The 25,771-nt window shown below is 39.8% G+C and overlaps 1 protein-coding gene across 2 annotated transcripts in view; it reads left to right on the top strand.

The window, feature by feature from the left end:
* Positions 1 to 25,771, top strand: part of LOC121314571 (collagen alpha-1(XV) chain-like) — a 107,149-nt gene that overhangs the window by 26,982 nt on the left and 54,396 nt on the right. The window contains exons 1-2 of one of the 2 annotated variants that reach the window (XM_041247985.1): positions 4,801 to 5,466; positions 11,300 to 11,847. In XM_041247985.1, the coding sequence (XP_041103919.1) occupies positions 5,172 to 5,466; positions 11,300 to 11,847 (843 nt within the window). In that variant the 5' untranslated portion in view covers positions 4,801 to 5,171. Of the gene's footprint in view, positions 1 to 4,800; positions 5,467 to 11,299; positions 11,848 to 25,771 lie in introns of those variants that run through there. The other variant, XM_041247986.1, reaches the window with a different exon arrangement.

The raw sequence follows: 25,771 nt of genomic DNA, 5'->3' as shown, positions 1-25,771 counted from the left end.
GGATTTAACGAAGGGGTACTGGCAGATACCCCTGACTCCGGAATCTAGAGAGAGGACGGCGTTTTCGACTCCCTTTGGGTTGTACCAATTTAGGACCATGGTCTTTGGGTTGCACGGAGTACCCGCCACTTTCCAGCGGATGATGGATTGCATCTTGCAACCCCATCAGCAGTACGCTGCTGCTTACATAGATGTTGTGGTTATTCACAGTGAGGATTGGCTGAGTCATCTGTGTAAGGTGGGAGCGGTGCTGCAATCCTTGCGGGATGTGAGACTCACTGCTAACCCAAAGAAGTGTGCCATTGGGCAGAGTGAGTCGGAGTATTTGGGGTATCGAGTAGGGGGCGACCAGATCAGACTGCTGGTTGCTAAGGTGAAAGCCTTGGCTGACTGGCCGGTTCCTACAACAAAAACCCAGGTGCGCTCTTTCTTGTGACTAGCGGGCTATTATAGAAAGTTCATCCCGAGCTTCGCTACGCTCGCTGCTCCCTTGACAGACTTCACCCGGAAGGCTGCCCCAAATACCCTTCAGTGTACGGAGTCGTGCCAGAGGGCCTTTCTCGCCTTGAAGCGGAGGCTGTGTAGTAAGCCAGTGCTATGCAGCCCGGATTTTGGTAAGAGGCTCACCCTGCAGACGGATGTGTCAGAGACAGGTCTCGGGGCAGTGTTGTCACAGGAGGTTCGGGGAAGCGATCACCCAGTTCTGTACATCAGCAGGAAGCTCCTTCCCCGCGAGAAAAATTATAGCACCATCGAGAAGGAGTGTCTCACAGTAAAATGGGCAGTCGAGTCACTCCGGTACTACCTCCTGGGGCGACACTTCACCCTGGTTACAGATCATGCCCCCTTAGCATGGCTTCACCGGATGAAAGATAGCAACGCCAGAATCACACGGTGGTACTTGGCCTTACAGCCCTATGCCTTCAGGGTAGTCCACCGAGCAGGAAAGCTGCATCAAAACGCAGACTTTTTCTCTCGGGAAGGCATGGGGGTGTAGGATTTTCGAATTAACCGGTGGTGTCATTCTGAGGGGAAGGATATGTAGCACGGGAGATCTGTGCTGACTCTGCTGGTGTGTTCACAGTACTGCAGGAAGAGGGCGTCAGTCTTACAACAACCGCCTGTGAGTCATGGCAGTGACACGGGGAGGTGGGAAAGTGGGTGTGTGGACTTTCCCCCTCTCTGAATGGCTGAGAGGCGAGTCTTGGGAAATTGCTAGCCCTATAAAAAAATGCTCTGCTGTTTCCTCAGGTCTGCCTTTGTAGACGCGCTGTGTGTGCGGAAGCGCTGGTCGAGGACGGAGAAACCAGCTGGGAGCAGCGAACAAGCCAGAGAGTGACAGCGGGGAACTCTTGGGCAGAACCCCGAAGTATTGTTTAGAGCAGGCAGGGAGCCGCTAGAGTAGGACGGTGATCCGGGTCGTGCGGGTAGCGGCGACCTGGATAACGCTGCCGAGTGCAGCACCTTTTATTTGTAGTTTTATTACCGTTTTATTTTTCCTTGTTCTTTTCGCCTTCTGTTCTCTGTATTATTTTGAGCACCTGTGAGTGCGCCCGCAGTTAATTCAACTTACCAGCTTTGGTATTACCGTGGTGTTGTTTATCATTGTTGATAGGCAGCCCATGGACAACAGTGCCCTCTGCGGGTAAAATAGTGAAAGTGCCGAAAATAAAACTGGGCACCTGAGTGATGTTCCAAGTACAACTGTTCTGACTCATATGTCAGTGAATTACCCACCACCCTTCCACAGCAATATACACATTTTAGTTTTTTATCTTTAAAAAAATTCCCAGGAGTTTATTTTACAAATATTAAAATAGGGATAAAATCAGTAAAAAAATATTTTTAATTGAAACAGCAGTAAAAATTGGGAAAGCAATTCTCAGCATTCACACTTTACATGTGGACTATGATGTATGATGTGTAGCAGATCTGGTTTCTGATTAAGTTTAATGTCACTGGCATGTATGATGAAGCAGAATCTGTGCAAGTCGAGGCCACGTTTTCCCATGTAGCTAGTACTTTGTTTACGTTTGGGCAATCGCTGTGCTGATGGAAATTTTATCTACAGAAGGTATGAACATGACATCAGCACAAAACAAGCCAGGTTTATTCACCTTGAAATAATAAAAGAAAAGAAAATTGACAGAACTGGATGGCCCAAGCCATCGGGAGATGCGTCAAAAATCACACTGGACATTTCCATTAATGCTTTCCATAAGTTTACCAACTAAAGCATCTTCATTTTCTGTGAAATATTTACGATTAAGATTGTCGGCATTAGGTGGTGTTTTAGCTGATGTGATGGATAGTGCTGTTGCACAAAGTCGCCACACCCCTCTGCAGTAGACAGTGGCTGTCCAGCAAAGCAGAGCTCTGACAAACTCATTAACACAGTCATTCTGTGCTCTCTTTTATTAAATCATGTGTAAAAGCCGCAGAAATGGATTGCTCGTCTCTCAGTTCACTTTCTTGTTTTAGTTTAATGTGTTGCTTACTTTCAGTATGTTCTTTTATTCTGTCAGTGCAAACATTTACCTCAGTGCAGCAGTATCTGCACATTTCACATTGTGGGAGTTGAAAACCTCTGTCCTAAATCCAATTGCCAGACACACCATCCCTCAAATTTGGCTGGACATGAGATGTCATTATGGATTGCATTGTAGGTAGATAAACAAACTAATGAATTTTCCTTTTTATGGCTGTCAAACATCACCATTCTTTACTCACACCTTAACTATGATATTCCAAGAATTGTGGAAAGGGGTCAATTAAGGGATGATCCTCCACACATTCAGATTCTGAGGAGTTCATCAAAGTGATAAAGAGGTATCGGTTACACTTTAAAATTATGGCTGCAAATTCCAATGCATTAGCTGCTGTTCCTGTGGTTCCTTCCACTTGAATTCCTTGTGGTCTTTGTTTAAATCTCTACAAAATATTACAAGTTAACAACAAACATTTTTTATTCAGAGTCTTCTCCTATGTAACCCAGAAATGAATATGAAGGCCATTGTTTTAAAGTGTTATCAAGTTATCCGTAGACCTTTTTTGGATTCAGTATTGTAGCAGCCATGTTAAACAGCATGTTCTGTTAAAATACTGACATTTTCATTAGCAAATGATAATTTCTATATGCAGTTATTGTAGTGATGTACATATTTACTAGTTTAAATGCTGTCTCAATTTAAAGCATTCCCCAATGATTGCTCGTGCGTCTGTGTCCGTTGCAATCTGAATTGTTTATATCTCTGTGAGTTTTTGTTGAGCTTACTTAGCCCTCTTGGGAATTTCTTGAGTGACCTTGACTTCCTATCTTAGATGACTGCCATTGTAGATGTTTTGTGCATGCTAATGATCTCTTTACAAACAGGAACCAATCCAAGGCTTGTAGTGTCAGTTAAATGACCGTGAATTCAAGTGCTTTGCTTTACTGTGAAATTTGTGGAGTTTGTGGAAATTTGTGGAATCCAACAACATTCTATCCTTAGCAGGGTTGGCTGATTTAAATCATGGTTTAAAATCACTAGATTTTTTTTTAAATCACTGATTTAAATCATTTGTTCATTTACTACCTGTTTTACATAGTTTCTCAAGGAAACATCTTTTTTTTTGTTTTATATCAATTTAGTAGTCAGCAATAAATTTTACCCTGCTTTTGTCCCAATTTGACACATCCAATTGTATTTTAAGCTCAACTCGGGAGCGACAAAGACAAACACACGCTGTCCTTCAAACACACTGTGCAGGCTCGCCATGCAGCCAACCCAAAACTACATCAACAGAGAACAACACAGCTTACAGGCAAGCCCGTAGCCGCCCAGAGGGGTCGCACAGCCAATTGTGCAGTGCCCCCCTGGGAGCTTCCATCCACAGTGGAATAGCCTGGACTTGAACTGGCCGCCTCTAGGATGCATCCTGCACTCCACGAAGAGCGTCTTTACCCAGATGCGCCACTCAGGAGCCCTAACACAAACATCCTAAACTCTTACTGTCTATAATCTAAAACTCTTAGGGCTGTATTCTGATCACAGCACAAATGTGAGTGCAAGCACGAACTGCAATTCTGTGGCGCATAAATGGAGTGAAGACATAAAAAAAAAAAAAAATACTGCACTGAAGACATGTCCTGCCCCATTATAGACTGCCTTCCCCATCATTAACATATTTGCTGAAGCGATTCTGTGGAATTCATGGCAGTGGGTTCCCAAATAGGCAATTGAGCACTGTGTTAAGACCCGCTGAGACCAGGTTTATTTAATGGTGCAATCCGGAACTTTAACAATTGAACACACTATAAAAAGCAAAGTAGTCCTAAGTAACAACTGCATGTGTTTGGACTGTCACAGAAAGAGGAAATCAAAGAAAGAAAAGTAAAAGAAAAGAATGACTGGGATTTTTTTCTCCGGCATACTCCATTCCTGTAGTTCATGTATTGTAGTTCACATTTAGAGGATGCCGCAATGATAAATAATTTGCTTTATTTATGTATTCATTTAAGATAGAGTAATTTAGTTTGGTATGTAACTGTTCACAAACCACCATTTCCAACATCCTTAAATTTACAGTTTGTAGGTACTGTAGAGCTGAACTACGTTACTACAAAAAAAAAAAAAAAAAAAACATAATTAAAAAAGAGCTGATTTAAATAAAGTAATTTCGATTTTAAAAAAAAAAAAAGGAAATTTAAAAAATCACCAACCCTGATCCTTAGTGGATGTCCTAAATATGCAAATTAAGTGTCTCATATACTTGTGAACAATCTCTATTTTGTGCACATAATATATCTCTATTGAGGGGAAATGGTGCAGAGAACAACAAGTCATGTTAGAAGTTTGTATTGTTATACATGCTTTTAATTTCTTGAGAAATTTTCTTGAGCAAGTCTCGTGGTTAGTCTAAACAAGGCAACTCCTGATGGAGCGTAAGCTGCTTTTAATTTCCATCATAAAGAGGCTAGCAGTTAACGGCACATTTACTTAACAAAACCATTTCACTGGAAATTTTTATGATGTCAGCCAGCTATTTAGCTGCCCTTTAAATACCTAAATCCGCATGGTGCTGAAAATCTGGCAATGTCTGGCCACAGATGGTGGTGAAAAACTTGGAGCTTGATGAAACTGCAGTGTTTTCTTGTCGCATGAAGTTGTTACCGTAGTCTTAAACCTAAGATGAAACAAAGAATATTTTGCTTGTATACCTTGCTGATAGTGGTTAGTCCAGTGTGTGGACAGTGGTGGTGGTCTCGATACTGGGGCACACCTGAAACAACATCGGCACCTCCAGACATTATTGACACGGTAACCACCAGAACAGAAGAAGACATATCTGAAGGCCTGACTGGAACAAGGAGACTTTCATCTCAGTTAACAACCCAAAAGGGAGTGTCCCCTGCTTCTGTGGAAACAAAATATGCAGCTAATAATTCAAAGAATGTTAAACATCTTCTAAAAAGAATAACATTTGGTAAGTTCCATGTTTTCAAATAACAGATTGGTGTGAGACAGATGAATACTGTACTGTACATTAGGACATGTTCACAAAACTTGAAATCATGCTTTGTTTAACCACTGCTTTTCAAAAGCCAGTTTTGTTAAATAAGTATTTCTGAAACCTTTATTTGCTGTTCCTGAAGATACCTTGGTGTTCAAAGCACTAGCTTTTAAAATAAAATGTGAGTTCAAGGTGTGGAGGCAGAGTGGTGCAGTGGTAAAAGAAAAGGGGCTTGTAACCAGGAAGTCCCTGGTTCAAATCCCAGCTCACTGACCTTGTGCTCTGTCTTTCAGGTGAGATGTTGTTGTAAGTGACTCTGCAGCTGATACATAGTCCACACACCCTAGTTTATGTAAGTCACCTTTGATGAAAGCATCTGCTAAACAAACAAATAATATTAAAGCACTCTCACACCTAGTTCACTTGCAAGTGATTTAAATCATGGTTCACTAGGAAACAAACTCATTTGTTCTGCTTTGCTTCAATTTGTTTCACATCAAGCAAACTTCAGTTTATTTTTAAGTGAATTCAGATTTGTTTGGTTCACTTGCAGCTTCATCCAGACTAGAGTTCTATTGGTTTCCCATTACACTTTTCCAAACACACTCAGCACTCTTGCTGATTACTAGAGCAGAAGTTCTCTCTGGGAAAAACATTTGCCATCATGGTGATTATGAAAAAAGATGTACATATTGTACATTAAATTTAGCTGTTAATAATAATAATAATAATAATAGCTCTTGTTATGAATGCTGTACAGCTGCAACATAGGAGCTGGTTTACTAAACTCAGGTAGAGTTTACCGCTTGTTCTCTTTGTAAGTGTACAGCTATGACCAAATGTTTTGCATCACCTAGAATTTAAGTTTGAGATTATAATTTAGATATTTTATTTAACATCATGTAATCCAAGAAACTACAAAATTATATCATAAAAGTCTACAGGAAACCATAATAGTACAGTACTTCATGTTAGATTTTGAAATGTCACATTTTTCAATTTTTGTCGGTTTTTCTAAGTATATGGAAGACTACAAAGCGGTATGTAATTCAATATGTTAACATAACATTATTCAGCAGTTTTAATCAACTTTATAAAGCAAATTTCTTTATGGCCGTAGCTGCATATGGTGCTATTATAATGAATCCAGACGCAATACACATGCTAAATAATTATTCTGTTGTCATTTAATATTTTTCCTATGACTTTTCTTTGCCTTCTGAAAGTTAGTAAATCGGCCTTATAGTATTTTTTGTGATTTGCTATTTGCACTATTGTGTTCTTGTCTGGTGTGTGTCATTGTATTGTGTGTGTGTTTTTTTTTACATTGGTTATTGTAAAACTATGTAATATGCCTTAGTTTCAGCAGTACCCCAAGTCATTCCTCAAGAAGACATGTTTTTAACAAGCCCTGTGTTGTGTATGTGCAGCAGTGGTGAGACATTTTCCTTGGTGCTTGGTGAGGTATAGTATGTCACTTCCAAAATTTGCTTTGCAGTTCGGAGCGGTTCGTTTCCAAGTGAACTGGGGTATGTTTGTGGCAAATGTACAGAGTCCTCTTCCAAGCGAACCAAGACCACCATTTCAAGTTTGATGCGCATCCTATTGTAGAACGCGGCTCTCAGGGGTTTCATATATCACTCCAAGCGAACTGAACTGCACTTCAATTTGCATTAAAAAGAAACGAAATAGATGTGAAAGTGCCCTTAAGCACTTTTTAAAATGAAGCTGTTGAACACAAAGTTTGGGTTGTTGTGAAATCATTTGAAAAGAAACTGAAGTTTTGGATAATAGAAAAATATATAATGTTGAATGCATGAAGTTCAGTTAGAGGCCATAAAAAACAGATACAGATGCACCAGCCATTCGAGCACCAATACCACGGGCAGGCAGGATGACTCTCTGAAGGGTGCTCTCATTGTTCTGAAGGGATAAATACACCAACCATTCGAGCACCAATACCACGGGCAGGCAGGATGACTCTCTGAAGGGTGCTCCCATTGTTTTGAAGGGGTAATTCACCATCCCTCAATGTTTACTGCGTCTAATTCCTTCAGGGAAGTCTGGGTTTGAAATCTGAAGCTAAGTAACCCTCATTCTTGTACTAGACTTAAATGTATAAAAGTAAAAATAAGTTATTGAATACTGTGTCCGGGATTCCACTTCCAAAACAAATAGTCTAGTTACACAAAGTATGTGCTACATAACACATATGTTTCCATTATTTTTTTTTTACTCTCCATCCCCTGTTGGTTCACTGCACAATTTAATAATCCCCCAACAGTTTTCTTTGGGTAAAAATATTTATAAGCCTGGATATATTGTTCTTGGCTTTTTAAAGTTTTTTTTTTTTTAATTTCATTGTTTGAAACTTCTGAAAGCGTTGTAATTAATTCAGAATTAATCAAACTAGTGGCTCCAACAGCTTATATTAAAATAAAAGCTGTATCACAAGATGTTTGAGTGCACTGGTAATAGGATTAATTAGTGGATGGCCTTACCAGGGGGTCGAGATAATACCAACAAACGAGATCTCAGCATGAACAGTGATTTAGAATCCCAAGCTGCTCCTTGTGTAACACGGGAGCTGGCGTCTGACTGAAAATTTGTTCATGAATCTACATGTTTGATGTTTTCTTGAACAGTGGAGTTATTAATTAAACTGATTACACTAGAAGCAGTTACTTCCATGATATGAAATAGAATTAAAATAAAAAGCTGTATAAAATTAGCTTTTTATTGTTAAAGAATATTTTGAATGATTTCGCAAAATCTAGCTTTGCTCTGTCACCAGCAAAAGACTTAATTGTGATTCAGTTCCTAGGTTAGCAAATGCATTGTTGTAGGTTGATTCCTGACAGTGTATGACAAGGCGGCAGTGAATCCTTTGGCTGTGGACATCGATACATTCCTAGCTATGTGTTTCAGCATCGAAAACCTAAAGGGCAATATAAATTTAGCTGAAATACCAGGGTCATATTAGGGAAGGGTCCATGTACTGTAGTTCTTCATCTTGAAAAACGTTTTTTTTCTTTTCTAGTTTGATATTGGTTCATATTGTTTCAGCCTGCTTTAGTGAAAGAATGCTTAGTGTGTCTGACTGAAAATACTAGTGTGATCCCTGTGAGGTATACAGTACACACAATTCGGGCAACCCAAGTTTCAGTAACAAGATACCAGCTTGGTCACACATTGGGCCCAATTTGAATTCAGTGTGCTCCCATCTTTTCTGCAAGGAGAAACAAAGTTCATGTTATGAAACTAGGAAGAACCATATAATATATCCGGATCCCATACCAGCACCTACAGTAAAGTTATTTGGTTTTATAAAACAGAACAAATGTTTGTCCTAATATGGTTCAGGAAGGGACTTCTGGGCAATGTGAAGGTTAGCACAGCTCTCTTATCTTTTGAAATGCACCCAGTCTATTCCAATAGCAGCCTAAGCAGCAGGGGAAGCAAGAATGCACCATGACTGAATCTAGAGCTTGTTATTCATTGTGCTGCTGTCACACAGCAGATTGTGCCCTGGGAGCAGCCTGTCTTTGACAAACAGCGACGTGATTAATGATGTCTGAGGGGGGCCTCTTCACTTTCATGTGTTCTTTTAGGGTCTACTTTCGCATGGTTAGCTAATCAAACACAAGAAGTGTACTGTGGTCTATGACTAGCTCATAACAACAAAAACAGTATTTCAACATGCTCGTCATACCGTTTTGTACACAAAAAGCCAAGGAAGACTTGTTTGGTGGTTATTATTATTATTATTTTTATTATTATTTGTTTATTTAGCAGACGTCTTTATCCAAGGCAACTTACAGAGACTAGGGTGTGTGAACTATGCGCCTGCTGCAGAGTCACTTACAACAACCTCTCACCTGAAAGACAGAGCACAAGGAGGTTAAGTGACTTGCTCAGAGTCACACAGTGAGCCAGTGGCTGAGCCAGGATTTGAATCAGGGTCCTCTGGCTACATGCTCTTTTCTTTAACCACTGGACCACACAGCCTCCTATGGGTTTTTTTCTCTTATAAATGCTGTAAACATGAGATTTCATTAGGAGAGTTTTGGACCTTGAAGAATACCATATTTACACAATCAAGGCCGTAGCCTCCTGTGAGGCACGGGCCTCGGTTAAAATAGTAATAATTATTTATGTGGGCTCTTTTACACGTTGCTTTGCTGCAGAATAAAATGCATCTCATCCCTTGTTGTGTGCATACATTAATTCCCAAGTCCCGCTCTGTGCTTTAGTAGGCTAATGTATGTATTTCAACTTAATATCAGTATTTAAAATATATCTAGAGTTTCAGTTTTTGTTTCTTTTTTTTAATGAATGTACCTGACTTTAAATATGTTTTATGCCGCCTTTATTTTTTATTAAAAAGTTAAACAAAACAATTAACTAAGACTTCTTTCAGCAAATAGCACACAGAATGAAGGTGGTGGAATAAAATGAATTGCTCTGCATTTTAAGTAGTGCTATAATGCAAATACATAACTCATAATCACAATCATCATTATTAATTTTATTTGACGAGTTTAGCAAGGGTGACGTCTTTGTTTTATGAAACAGTAAGTGTAGCTACAGCCTTCAAGCAGCAAGGGTAAAGTGATCGTGACTGGGGGTTTTAGGAATGTATAAATAGAAAAATAGTTGAGCTTATTTTGTCATAATCATTTTTCAATGATTACATTAAGAAACTGAGATGGTTTAATGATGCTAATTACAACACTAAAGTCAGACGGAGCGCTCAGAAATAAAACCTGAAAACCAGAAACTCCAGCTATCCATTCTGGTGTATTTAGAAACATTTTACTTGTGCATTTGAAGTCGGGATACTTCAAGGCTTATTTCAGACAGGCTGTGATTGACACTGGTAGTTGGGTTGTGTCTAGCTCATATGGCTGCGGTTTGGACCCTCACAGCTAGCCAATCACATTAATAAGTCAGAACAGCCAAACAGCCTATCTAATTGACTGGCTAGCCAAAAAGCTCAGGCTGCAACCCTCTGAACTACATGCTGGTTATGATGTGCGTACAACTGACACAGCTAAACTCTCTCCGTCCTGTCAACCAGCTTAAGATAATTTTATTGCTGAATGTGATTTTGTAATTACTATCAAACCAAACTTTATGCATGCAAGCACTCTTGTCTTCTCGGTATTTGGATAATGACATCACTGTTAAAATTCAAGTTTGATAGATTAGGATTTTTTAAAATAGTGCCTGTATACAGTAGAGAGTCTATAACAAATATCCTGGCATTGCTACATTTCTTATTTTCTTTTATATTGAATTTGAATGCTGCAAAGAAAAAGCTACTTGTTTGCGCTGTAGAAAACCACACAGGTCCTACAAATTTAGAACCTGAGCTACACAAAATTCTGTTTTGGTATCTTATTCAGAAAAAAAAAAAAAACTGTTAGCTAAACTTTTGTATTTAACTGAACATGGGCAAGTGCCTCTGTGATTTTTCAAGGCTGGCTATGGCCCTGACAATGTATGCAAAATGCAACCACAGGAATAGAGGGAAGTTGATGCCAAAACCATGGCAGTGCAAACGGGAAACCCGTAATGTTATCCACAGGAAAACCACTGAGAGCACATAACTGAGGTACAGAAAGAAGCAACTTTATATCACATTACCCACGGTGTAGCCATAGCATCAAATCCAAAATTCTCCAAATGGTAAATTAGTTGTCATTCCCGTTATATTTACTAAACATTTTCATTACAATGTACATTTCCTGTAGTTTTCCTTTTCTGTGAATGTATCAGAATTATTATTTTTTTTTTTCAACAGAGCGAGGCTCCAAGGGGCTTCTTGATCTCACAGAGCTAATAGGAGTCCCACTTCCTCCATCGGTTTCCTTTATCACTGGATTTGAAGGGTTTCCAGCCTACAGTTTTGGACCAAATGCTAACATAGGCCGGCTGACTAAAACACTGATAACGGAGCCTTTCTACAGGGATTTTGCTGTCATAATAACCATAAAACCAACCACTAACCGAGGTGGCGTGCTCTTCGCCATTACGGATGCCTTCCAGAAAGTTATTTATCTGGGACTTGCCTTGACGCCGGTTGAGGATGACACGCAGAGGATTATAATGTATTACACAGAACCGGGTTCTTCAAGGTCTCAGCAGGTGGCTTCTTTCAAGGTGGCTGGGATGACAAATAAATGGAATCGTTTTACACTGGGTGTGCAAGACAATGAGATCACTCTGTATATGGACTGTGAGGAATACCACCGGACAACGTTCCAGCGCGTGTCTCACCCACTGAAGTTCGAATCAAGCTCAGGAATCTTTGTCGGAAATGCAGGAGGAACAGGATTAGAGAAGTTTGTTGTGAGTATACTAATAACTGTTTATAATATAAAATAAAGATTGATTGATTGTTTCCAAGCATTTATATATAAATCCAGCATAAAAGAGTAATTCTCAAACTGAATGCAGTAAGGATTCAAGAAAATGCATGCACATGGATTAGGGAGTGGTTAACATGTAGAAAACAGAAAGAACTGATTAGAGGAGAAACCTCAAAATGGAGCGAGGTAACCAGTGAAGTACTACAGGGATCAATATTAGGTCCTCTGCTCTTCCTAATCTACATTAATGTCTTGGATTCTGGTATAGTAAGCAAGCAAACTTGTTATATTTGCAGACAACACAAAAACAGGAGGAGTGGCAAACACTGTTGCAGCAGCAAAGGTCATTCAAAATGATCTAGACAAGATTCAGAACTGGGAGGACACATGGCAAATTACATTTAATAGAAAAAAGTGTAAGGTACTGTACGCAGGCAATACAAATGTACATTATAAATATCATATGGGAGATAATGAAATTGAAGAAGGCCTATGGCCTAAATCTGTGAAAAAGACCTAGCAGTTTATGTTGACTCAGAAATGTCTTCATCTAGACAATGTGGGGAAGCAACAGTAACAAGATGCTCAGATATATAGTGAAAGTGTTGACTTTAAGTAATGTTAAAACTTTACAATGCGTTAGTAAGACTTAATCTAGAATATTGTGTTCAGTTCTGGTCACCTTGCTACAAAAAGGATATTGCTGCTCTAGAAAGAGTGCAAAGAAGAGCAACCAGAATTATTCTGTGTTTAAAAGGCATGTCATATGCAGACAGGCTTAAAGAATTGAATCTATTCAGTCTTTAACAAAGAAGACTACATAGCAATCTTATTCAAGATTATATTATCCTTATTCTAAAAGGTATTGACAATGTTGACCCAAGGAACTTTTTCGACCTGAAAAAAAAAATAAGGACAAGGGGTCTCAAATGGAGATTAGATAAAGGGGCATTCAGAACAGAAAATAGGAACCACTTTTTTTACACAGAGAATGGTGAGGGTCTGGAACCAACTCCCCTGTAATGTTGTTGAAGCTGACACCCTGGGATCCTTCAAGAAGCTGCTTGAAGATATTCTAGGATCAATAAACTACTAACAACCAAACGAGCAAGATGGTTGACCACCCCAATTTTTAGATGAAGCGTCAAATTTTCACCATTAACACAGTTATGTATTAACATATGTTAGGAGGGGTGAGGATTGACTTGAGGTGGGATGAGGTCTGCGGATGTCCTAAAATGAACACCGTAGGCCCGTCTTCCTTTCATTCCAGCTGAAGCAGGAGAGGGGCGGAGCTCAGACTCCAAATCATAAAGTTAGTTCTGTTCAACTATCTAATGTTTTGCTCAGTACATATTTTTACTTGTACATTTATGCTATAGATGTATGTGTAATATACTTTTATATGCAGGGGTTTCATGTGGTTTATTTGGGGCAATTTTTTAATTTATGTAAGATCTTTATCTATACAATGTATAGCTCCTCTGTGACCAAATGTTATTTCAATGTTGTTAACCATGGTTTTGTTGCAAGTTCATTATGATAACGGGGCTTTGCTGAATGAGATGTTTCTCAATGGCGTTAATCGGCGATTTGGCAAGCAAATTAAAATCAAATAGTAGCAAGCATACACACAGTATATACAGGCTAACTTCACTATATCACCCCCATGGGACCTGGAGAAATGTTTGTTATATCAGGATGTTCACTATAATGAGGTTTGGCATTTTTCTGTATCAGAATAATGATGAAATGGCAAATTTGAATTGAACATCAATATATAGTACTTTTATGAAGATTCCTTCACATTGATCAACATTTCAATGGTATTGTGACAAGGTACTCATGTCACATGTGTGGGTAACCGCATTGCAAGACAGAGACATAGGAGTTTGAGTTGAAATGATGGCACACGCATGCAGTATTCAATAAACTGTCAGAAATCGCACATTGATTTTTATTGATATATATGCTCTGAGTACAGGTTTAAATGCAGGGGAGATGTTTAAGGAGGACAGAGATGTTCAAAACTTCTGTAAGTGGTTTTGTTCGTGCACTGGGCGTGCTATATGTCCAGACAACTTTAATATTCTAGAAAATCACACAGACTCATTTAATTTGAAGTTTTAACGAATCAGGGCAGTAGCAATGCATCCAATATAAAAGAGATATTAAATTCAAATATATACTTATCTTCCAATATATGGAAGAGTAGTGTAGGATATTTGAAAAATAAGAACTGTCTTCAAAAGGCAGAGACTTCTGAACAGTTTTTCAATGACCCTCAGAGCATGGACTACGTCGGCTGACAAGTTCAAGATCAATGGTATCGAATGGGGTCTTGCTCTGGGGGTTATATAGGACTGTCCCTCCATTGAACACATCAGGAGTCCCAATCAAGTCTGATCATCAATATGCCTTGACAGTTCTTAATTTTGAGCTAATGACATATTCTAGAAGGATCTGGTCAACTCCTTTTAAAACTAATTGGAGACAACTTCTGTCCAAAAAATATTGGAACCTGATTTGGCTTCCCTTTTCCTAAACCCTCCTTTCTTCTCATTTAAATATAAGCTATATAAAAACCTGTTAAATATAATAGCCTTATATTAACTTGTACCATGCTTGGACTAAAACTGATCTCTCATTGTTTCTAAAAGTTGCATGCACCAACAGGTTTCCAAACACCTTGTTGACTTGCCAATTCTAGTGTTTTAATTAATATGAAACTCCACTGCAAGCACTTTTCCAAATTCCCTGCATGAAGTCATTTTTGGCTCGCAAGCATTATCCCAATTAAAATCACTACCTATCTGATAAGGACTGATACTGCAGGTGACTTTTCTATTGTAATCAAATGCTCATTCAGATGCCAAGTGTTCAATAATTTTATTATCATGAAGAGACTTAATTTTGGAAAGATCTTGGATTCAAAACTGCTGATGACCAGTGAATCTCGCTTTTTAACAAGCCAACACAGAATCCTGCTTTGAGGTGCCAATGACCAATCCTTAACATTTGAAGGTCTAATGTCCTTCCAGTATTATACTGTGTGTCTGAGACAAACATTTACAGAAAAACCGCAGACCTTAAAATTATTTGTTTCACTTTCAAACTCTACAAATTTTCTCTGCAAATAAGTATCTCTATTTATTGAAGTAAAATCTTCATATAAACTAAACAGGTGTATTCTTTGGTTTAATTGACAATGTTCAACCAAAAAAAAAGTCTTTTAGACATTCCAATATTTAAAATGTTAGTTTAATTGATATTGTAATATCTAGCTGGAGAAACTGAACTAATTCTTAAATTGATTTAATTAAATGAACATTATTTCAAATGTGTCTTAACAGTATATTTACAATATTGTCAACGCCATGCTTCTGTTATAATAACGTTTACTATGTTCTTTCAACAGTTTAACTTTAAATGGCATTATAAGATTTATTTCTAATTACGTTACTTCAGTATAACAGTTGCTCCAGAAATGGTAATATTATTTTATTCTGTTATGAAGTAATTTAAGCTTTCAATGGAAGGTCCAGTTATGTGTACCTAAATACAGGCCACTGTTAACATATTAGAATGGTATAGTGTTATAGTGACTGAAGTCTGACCTTCTTCACTGTTCATACAAAATCCATTTAAAGCGGGTTTTTAAGACAACCTTTGCTTTTTGCCAATTTTAGGGTTGATTAATAATAAACACTATCGTAAGCATTTTTCAATACTCTATTTCAAACCAATATTCAACTTAATGTATTAACACTTATTATGCTTTCCATTCCCATCTCTTCCTGCCAGGTTCTTATAGATAGAAAATAACTATTGAAAGATAAACTCCTATCTTCTGTTATTAAAAAGGTATTTCCATTAATATTAATAAGATTGCTCATTATAGAAAAGATCTTGGCAGTTAAATCACTGATCATCAGAAAAAATCCCTGCTTCACTGGCCAACACCACTGGCAACACTGCCTGTACCACAAGCAGGTGAGAATCAAGGTTACAACATTAATTTGTATTTCTTTAGTAAGTTTACTGTTAGAGTTACAGTTTAAACTGTTTTTATTTTCTTGTCTTGCTTCTTTTAAATACAACATTCTAATAGCTTTATTATTGCAATCTAAATAGAAGATTTACTTCTAACTCAGGGGTTCCTTTTAGATCAAGTCTTAATACCTTTTCCAAATAAGATACATGACTCCACAGTCATTTAAACTATACATTTGTTTAGCTCCCAAAAATATATCTGCAGTTCTACGACTTTAAATTGTTGATTCAAGTATTCTGTTTTCATCACTTTAGAATACTTGCTTTTAAATCAGAGACCATCTTTAAATTGGACTCACTCCTTTCTTTAAATAAGGGACTTGACTATGTCTGCTCTTTTAACCGGTTACCCTGTACACTCATTTTCTAAGTCTTTTTATTTTTTTAATAATACAAAATGTGTATTATTTTTCTACTTTAAACATCTACGCTAACAGAACATGTATATATTTATTTCAAAGTATGTTTTTCCTTTTTTACTCAGCTCAGCAGCTTTCTCCAGAAAGTTAGCTACCAAGGTCTGGCACCTAAATCAAAGACTTGCCTACTTCTGATAAGGGTTTGCCAAGAGCTGGTCAGCTTCTCACAGACTGTGCATAACAGCTATTTGAAACAGAGTACATGCAGTATTGCTATGATTATTGACTAAGAGTATATCATATTTTTTCAATCAATACATGTTCCTTTAGACCATCCAATTCATGTCTAACAAATCAGCCTGTTCCCAGCAAGATTCAAACTCTGCACTAGGCTCAGCTTGGACTGGTTCTGCAAAAACCACAACAGGCCTTTTCATCCAATTCTTCACATCGCAGGTGTGGGCCTCCAGGGTTTTCACTTGACACCTGCAAGACACTTGTACATGTTTGGCAGGAACACCATCTTCAATTCTAGCTTACCCAAATGAGCCCATGTCACTGGATGACCACTGTTACAAGCCACACATTCAGTTCTCTTTACATCCCGTGAGTCTACATTCATGTGTGAAAATGACATCCCTTCAGGACTGTTACATTCAATAAGAATTCGACAGTGTCTGACTAAGTGACTGCAGGCTGGGCAAGATTGGGACCTGGTCAGGGGTAATTCACCTCGGCCCTTATCACATCTGCAGTGGTCACAGCCACACTTTAGAAAAGGATTGCATTCAACTGCTCAGTTCAAAGTTAGCTCCGTACCATGAACAATGCTCCTGCCTCTTTTACTGTTCTCTTGATACATTTCATGTAGTTCACAGAGGGTAATTTTAGGAGGCACTCTGTCCATCCAAAATACAGGAATGGGCCAGAATTCACTATTTTTCATATAATTTGGTTTCCAACCTAGTTTCTCTTGCACATCATCAGTGGGCAGACTCATTGTAACCTAATCTGGCAACTGGAACTGAATCTGGAACTGTTTACCTTGGCAACTAAGACACAAAACAAACCCGTTTCCACATATAAATTATACCAACACTAATTTCCTTCCTGTGCAGGGTGCCCTGCTACAGATATGTTTAAAAGAAAACAGTAAAGAAATGAAAAGGGAAAGAATGTACACTTACATGCTGAATATAGTAATTACACGTCCTTTCTCTTGAAAAACTATCCAGCATAGATTGCTTCTCACGCCCGTTGCCTGGTTGCGGTTTGAGTGAAGATGACGGACAGGCAACGACTGCATTCGTCATGCATGATTCGTACTACAATAGGTCATCTTTGAATTAGCATTATCTTTGAATCAGTCAACCATGGTCTTTGTTTTCACTGACAGAATAACACACTTGACACTGGAGAAAGTTCAATGTCAACTTTTTGTAGCAAAAGTTTTGCTTTTGTGGATGAGGAGGAAAAAAGTTACAATATATGTCTACAATTGTATTATTTCAGTAATTTTTTTGTAGAACACCAAAAAATGCGAATTCAAAAGTATTAATACCCTGACAAGGAAAATGAAACGAATAGCTAGTAGATTCACCTTTAGCAATAATAACATAAGGTTGCGGATGCAACCCCAGTTCTCTGAAAGAGAAAATAGTCATCAACTAATGGGTATTGCCGTCAGGTGATAGGATTATGCTGAGCTTAATATAAAAGCTGCCTTTAGGGCTCTAGCTCTGATGTCAGTGCCCCGCCCCTCGGGTGCTGAATGACTGTGCAGAGCATAGGAAGCTCACCTTCTTTTGCTTCAGGCCGCAAGGGTTACTGTAGCGACCTCACTGCTTGGTGACTGTTTTCTCTTTCAGAGAACAGGGGTTGCATCCACAACCTTACGTTCTCTTTCAATTCGAAAATAGCCATCAACTAATGGGTACTGTGTACCAAAGCAGTCGCGAGGGAGACCATGCGGCAGTAAGACAAGATCGGTCTACATGTAAAGAAAAACACGGAACACTGAATGGCACAAAGTATGGCCGGGAGTGATAGGGGCGTCCAGGAGAGAGGGCTTGTCCTGCTCCTGAAGTCTAGCCTGGGAAAGCCAGATTTGCTGTCTGGTGACCACCAGCACCACAAGGCATCAACCCTCCACTCTGGCCGTGAGTTGGGCCAGTCTGGTGATCGCCTCAGAGACCTGGTTCAGCTCTCGTCTCTGAGCCGCCATGACCATATCAGGGAGCTCCTTTATAAGGATCGCCTGATAAACAGAGAGCATGCTCGACACATTAGAAAGCCAATCAGCTTGGGAGCACGTGGCGTAAGGCTTTTTGAGGTGCATCTCTGTCGTCCAACACTGTTTGTTTGGACATTGTAGGTCCTTGGCCAGTCCAATGCCCGGCGCCTGTACTAGTCCACCGGGGGGAAGGCTGCCAAGCCGGCACCCTCCGATCCCTGCATGGAAGAAAAAACCCAAGCTTCAGCTACTGTGGTGCTGACAAAGTCAGGGAAAGGGAGCAGTGTCCTGTCCGGCGCAGCTGCGGTGCCAGAGGCCGACTACATGCTTATCAGGAGCGACTGTTGTCCCATCACCACCTCCATAAAACAACCAATCTGGTCCGTTTGGGCCGAGATCCCACTAGGTTGGTCCTTAGGGGATCTGGTGCGCACACAGTGCCACACGGGAGGTGAACATTCCTCCGGGGGGAGCGTCAATGCTGCCCCACACTCCTGGTAGGTGAGCGAGAGCATCGCCTGAGAGACGGGGAGGGTGACCCGGATAGTTGTAGGCGGCCAGGAGATGGTGCTGTTCCCCCTGAAGGGGGGACAGACTCAGAATGAGATCCCCTGCTGGAAGGAGATCCCAGCCCCACAGCCCCGTTGGCTCTAGCTTTTAGGATCCGCCTCTGGAACTTCCCGCAGATAGCGCAGAATGCTCTGTCAGAGCCGAAGCAGCATGTTCTGGACCCAGGTATGAAACACAGAATTCATGTGGGTCCTCTGAGGGCATGTTCTAGCACTCATGGAAGCCTGGCATAGCTCAGTGCACTTGCCCAGGTTGCATGGTGGCACAGGAGCCGGTATGCGCACGGGGTGCACAATAAGTGCATGGGCACAGGTGTGCACAGTGGATGCGTGGGCGAACAGGCACCAATGTGCACGGAGTGTACAAGCACAGGTGCACGGATAGATGCACGGGCACAGAAGTGCATGGGTATGCATGGAATGCACGGGCACGGGATGCACGGGGTGCACAGGCACGGATGTGCACGGGTATGCACGGGGTACACAGGCACGGATGTGCACAGTCACGGGTGTGCACGGGGTGCATGGGCATAGATGTGCATGGGGTGCACAGGAACGGGTGTGCACGGGGCAATGGGAGTGCACTGGGGCACGGGTGCGCACGTGCTCATGTCGCTGCGAGGGTGTGGTGAGATACACTTCGGGAATAATCCTTCAGAAAACCAGATTAAAATTCAGATTGGGAGATCTAAACTAACACACAGGGTAAAAACCCTGTGTGCAGCTGGTGTCTGGAGCAGACTATGGTCTCATAAAGACCGCTGCTGTAGTGTTCGAGCCCGGTGAACTGCGGCCTGCGTGCAGTGAACGTAACTAGAGTTTTTTCAGTGAGATAAACCTGGGGAAGGGGCAGCCGCCAGCTTCCCGTAATAATGTTTTGCCTAAGGTCTTCAGACAGCTCTTTACTTTTCCCGGTTATTGGTAATGAAAGCAATCGTCCTGTGCCAAACCCTTTTATGCTCTCTAAGAATGTTTACCTACAATCCAGCTTTTTATAAACTTTTCTAGAATCAGGTTCTGCATTATCATATTGAAATTTCTAGCTCCTTGTAGACAATACTACCATAGCATCAAAGGGTATGAATACTTTTGAATTAGCATTTTTGGAGTTTCTAGAAATTATACATTTCCATTGGGGTAAACCACTTTTGACATTTGACTGTCTGCATTCAACCAGATTGCTGAGGTGCATTCAATAGGCACACGCTCCATAATGTTACGTGGTGCTTTCCATTGTAAGACATGCACGCCGAGAGAGCTTCCTAACATTAGCTAACATTCTGAGGAGCTACTCGATGGGCGTTTCAAAATGGCAGAGGTACAATACCAGTGGAGCTGCTGTGGTGTAATTTCCCACATAGTGAACTTTTTGACCAACATATCTGTATGCATTCTTTTTCATTAAAAAAATCTGACAGTTTATTTAAATTAACAACATAATTAAAAGACTATTTTTCCTTCTAAATGAAGTGAATCTGCAGCATCGCCTGCAACATTCAAAACGCTCAGCTTGTTATTGTTTGTTCGGTCGGCCTTACAGGAATATGTTCTTAACTGCATTTAAAGAGAAAAATAACGGACGACTAGCGCTGTGTTAAAGGTGAACTATATGTTTTTTAAACACAATTTTATATATATATATATATATATATATATATATATATATATATATATATATATATATATAAATATCACAATTAGTGTTAAAGGTTCTGAAAAGGATTATAATGGTTCACAACACATCTCTACTAAAAAAGCACAGCAGTATAATCTACTCTGAAAACTTTAAATCCTTTTTTGTGGTAGAAAAGGGACATTACAATAAGAGAACTTTACTGAAATTCAGTACTTTTCTAGTGTTACATTTCTGCCTAGCCAGGAGCACATTCTAAACAAAATGATATATGTACTTGTGGCAAAGTGGTGAATACGTGCAGGTGAGTGCAGTGCAGAGTGGATAAATGACACAGACGATGATATACAGGTGCAAGGGTGTTTATTAAATGAATTCAATCACCAGAGCCTTATAGCAAACCTGCAAATAATAATAATGTTGGCAGTGGTACAGCGGCGTGTATCACTTCTGATTATAATCCCACGGGTTTGACCCGTAACCCAAAGTCCAGTTCTTTCACCCACACAAAACACAAAACACTGACACAATTCCGACAGTGCGTGATTTTAGTGCTTGTGATGCAAAAGACAGTTCCTGTAGTGTAAAAGGTGAGTGGTGATTTCCGGGTTTTACACTGGCCTGCGGCTGCAGCTCCGGATCGTGCTCAGTATTCTTGGTGAAAAACGACACACAAGACAAACAGTGTTAATACACAGACAAGCAGAACACTCACGGTTTTTGGTATACACAAGATGGGCTCCTTCTTGGTTATTTGGCTTAACCATCTGCAAAGGAACAGATCACAAACCCACGCCCCCCTATTTATACCCTCGCCCATGACCCCTAGGTTAACGAGTACATCCGCTCCTCCAATCCTCAGATGCTACGTCGTTTACCGTCCGGGTCAGTGAGCTTGGGTGCTGTAGCTCCGCCCCTTTCCTAAATGGCCAACTTCCACCTACCCTTCGGAATAAATTGTCTTGCCATTTCTTTAAGGATACTCTGTTCCTTCTTTCTAGTGCCCTCACCAGTTGGGAAGGAGATCTAACACCTCGTCACAGTACTATAATCATATTGGAGAAATAAACAGTAGTACTTCAATTGTAAGACTTTGCAGAGGAACAGAAAAGGCAGATACAGGAGCTCATGGAAATACAAAAGGTTGCACTTGAGTTTGTAAAACAAAGAAATTAACTGCTAAAGTCATTCACAGATGTATTCAAAGAGTCGTTGATGAAATAATTTCTTTTGAATTCTTTTTAATTTATTTGCTGTATAAAAATGTTACTGGGATGAATAATTGTTGAAAAAGGAAATTGTTCTATTTTTAGACAGCTTTTATTTTTGATTGTGCTATACAACAGTACTTACATATAATAGAAACATCTTAATTGCAAGTGTAAACTGCACTGTAGCCACCTGTAAAACACGCAATACGCAAAAATCACAGTACTGAGGAACAATGCTCTCAACTTAGTTTTCAATCCGTACTGGACTCTTGCATGTGTTTGAATTCACTGCCTCTAAAGCCATGGTGTTGGCTCTCGATGCAAGTGCAACAGAGGCATTACAGCAGATTTTCTGCGCAATCTTCCATAAATTCATCCAAAAACAGTGCTAGTGCTGTTTTTTTTCTTCATCTTGAAAGTGTCCTCTTTGCAAAACACTGTTCAATAAGAGTTAATGTATGTTACGTATCCCCACGGCAGAGCGCTGTGCCTATTGAACACAGCCCTGTTATCTGGCTGAAATCCAAAATAGTTCCACATCAAGCTTCTCTCTCCAGCATTCACCATGACTGCTGCAGTAATTTAGTTTTCCCAGAACACACAGGGAGGTTGGTCACTTCCCACTTCCACTAAGTGGAAATTAGTAAGCTTAGTTCATATTGCTTTTAAAGCTCACAATTAAGCATTTTTGTTTTAAAAGCTCAACCCCCCCCCCCAAAAAAAAAAAAACACAACATGGTATTTAATTACATATGCAAATAGAGTCTTATAAAATATATAAAGGTGTTAAATTTATTGTATTCATACCAAAGAAGTCATGGCTGGTAGTCGTGCTCAGAACTACTCGACAGAGCAAAAACTTAAGTAGAAATATTAACTCCAGTTTCATCAGCATATTTGCTATTATTAAATGCAAATAGTATTTGTACATTAACAGTCCATTCATCACAGGTGCAGAGAGAGAGACGCACGGCATGAAGACGAAATACCAACCAACAATTCCAATGTAACCCAATCATCTCATAACTACTATAATCTACATGTATTATAATTGTATATTTATTCTAGCACAAAACAGCCCAATAGTGAAAGCCTTCTTGAAATTGTAGTTTTAGTTGGCTGTTCTCGAAAATCTGTGCATCATGTGTGCTGCCTGGCCATCGTGCAACCACGTTACGTATTTTAAGATGATGAACACACATCTGCAATTTATTGACTTGTAACTATGCCTGTTGATGAAGCTTGGATCCTTAGATTGCTTATAAAACTGAATACAGATGTGTGTGCAGTATATGGTGCCAATAACTCCAGGTATTCCAACTGTAGAATAAAACGCAGTACAATTATTTCGTCTCTCCTGTTCATTGGGCTGCATGACAACGTAGCTTTCAAGAACTTGGTGGCTTCATTTAGTACTGTATATCAAGAATATCTAGGGGACAGCAGTCATCATTTGGAGTTCGTTGCAATTGGCAACATTTTAAATCCATACCTGGTGACTATCTGGAAGTTCTTGGTTCGTTGCGATTGGTGATGACTAGCGCACTAGTTTAGTCTAGTCTTGGGGTACTAACTACGGGATCATCTGCAGCTTTTTGTTCGTTGTGTGTGTCGCAAGATTTCTTCTTCTTCTTCTTCTTCTTCTTCTTCTTCTTCTTCTTCTTCTTCTTCTTCTTCTTCTTCTTCTTCTTGTTACTACTACAACTATTACTTAAATTGCCTATGAGGGGCTGTGACAGAAATATGAGTTCTGGTGATAAATCTTCCTAACGACCTATGAGGGTGCTAAAGAACGAGAGGAGAAGTATCTGGAAGGGCTGGCTTGACAGTTCGTTTCCGGGACAGGGAAGTGGGTCAGCCTAGATGGAAGCGAGACTCTGTTGTAAGACCGTATTGATTTGAAAGGTAAACGAGAGGCAGCTGCAAGCAATAAAGCAGCTGCAACCGTTTACCTAGATATCATGCAGAATTACGTATAGGGGCCAGGGTAACGCTGATCTTTTCCTTCGTTTGGGTTAACGCTAGGAGAAAAGGACTGAGAGAGGAGCTCTCAGAAAATACGAGAAATAAGTGTTTGTTACGTGTTGTGTGTTATTTCTGACTGTCTGTAATTGCCTGTCTTTGTCGCACCACTAGACAGTTAACGCACACCTCCGGAGCTGTCGCCACGAAAGCACTATCCGGAGCACCAGTGCTCAGAGCACCTGCACATTTGGATTCACCCAGGACTGGTGACCGTGCCTTTGTTTTCTGTTCAGGACTGTGTTGTGTTATTCACGCTCCCCGCGCTTTACACATTGTCGTGTACTGCTGGGGATTTATTATTTGATGGTCGCCAGACCTGGAAACGGCACAATAAACACTTATTCACTAAATTACCGTTGTCTGCCTGTGACTCCTGCATTGCATCACTGCTACACCTGTTCCCCTTACCATCCACTTTGCCACTTATTATTGTTTTTGTCTGGAAGCGTAAACATTTATTTAGGAAAAAAGCCATAATGATAATTCCTGTTGGTATGCAATGTACAGGGATGGAGTAATAATTTGATGTATGATTTAAGATGATCACACAGAGTGTCAAGTGGCAAAGAGGGATTTTGTTGTTATTATTTATTCATTTATTTATTTCTGCCTGGTGATCCTTGCCACCAAACTGTCAGATCCCACTTATAGTCGGGCATTACAGTGTTTTTCAATAAGACTGGAATTCTGAGTGCTTTGAAGTTGTGAATTATATCAAATGATAAAGTCTAACAAACAAACTGAAACAAGTATTTATTAACATTCATCATTAATATTATTTACCATATCTTAACGTTAGCATATGTAGGTGCATTACATGATGCACCTATATACAAACTTTATGCTAGGGTTGCTACTGTAGCATTCATTTCTGGACTCCACACTTAATTTTCACCGCCTAGGGCCCCGCGCAGCCCAAGGCCAGCCCTGGTTGCCGCACAGTAGGGTATGTAAGAGAACTGACAGAAGTATAAGCCTTGTTGCTTGGCATGAAAAATGTTGGCGCCTTAACCCATTTTCTGTACCTGTGCCAAGAGCTGAAAAGTTGTGGTTGAGAGAGAGAGAGCTGTACATTTGCTGTCTGGCTCATTACACGCCAGACGATACTTCTTAGGTTTGTTTGTATTGGCCAGCGTGCCATTTATTTTTGTAAGTGTTTTGTTTATTTTACTTTCATAAATATGAGCGCCAAAAGCGTTCTTACCCCAGTACTGTGCCTGTACTGTGTACGTCACCCACCCAGCCATCCTGCTACACAAGCTTTCACAGTCCTAGAGAAATGAATGAGCTGATTAGAGGCGAGGGACATCTCCATAAAATACTCTATTGACAAATACAGCTATGGCCAAAAGTTTTGCATCACCTAGAATTTTAAGATTGAGACATTCATTTAAAAAAAAAAAAACCTATATGAACCAAATTTAAAGGTTTTGTTTTACATCAGGTAATCAATGAAATTACTGCACAAAATGATATCGCAAAAGTCTACCAGAAGCCATAATAGTAGTACAGCATTTCATGCCACATTTCCAAATGTCACATTTGTCAGTTTTTTGTTAAGTATATGTAAAACTACAAAGCAGTATGTAATTCAATATGTTAAGAAACATCAGTGGCGTAGCCAGGATTTTGTTTTGGAGGTGGATGGATATTTTTTGTTTATGGTTAATAACACTGATGTAGCAAGGATTTTGTTCCAGGCGGGGCGGGGTGGTGGTGCTGGTGAATGATCACCAGGATTTCATTTTGGTCTGGGTGGTAGGGGATAGAGGGATGCGTCACTGCGTAATATTATTCAGCGGGTTTCCTTTGACTTTATGA

The sequence above is a fragment of the Polyodon spathula genome, chromosome 4 (assembly GCF_017654505.1).
Source record: "Polyodon spathula isolate WHYD16114869_AA chromosome 4, ASM1765450v1, whole genome shotgun sequence".
Classification (NCBI taxonomy): Eukaryota; Metazoa; Chordata; class Actinopteri; order Acipenseriformes; family Polyodontidae; genus Polyodon; species Polyodon spathula.
Note: the sequence above shows the minus strand (reverse complement) of the source record. Positions and strands in the feature narration are given on the sequence as shown.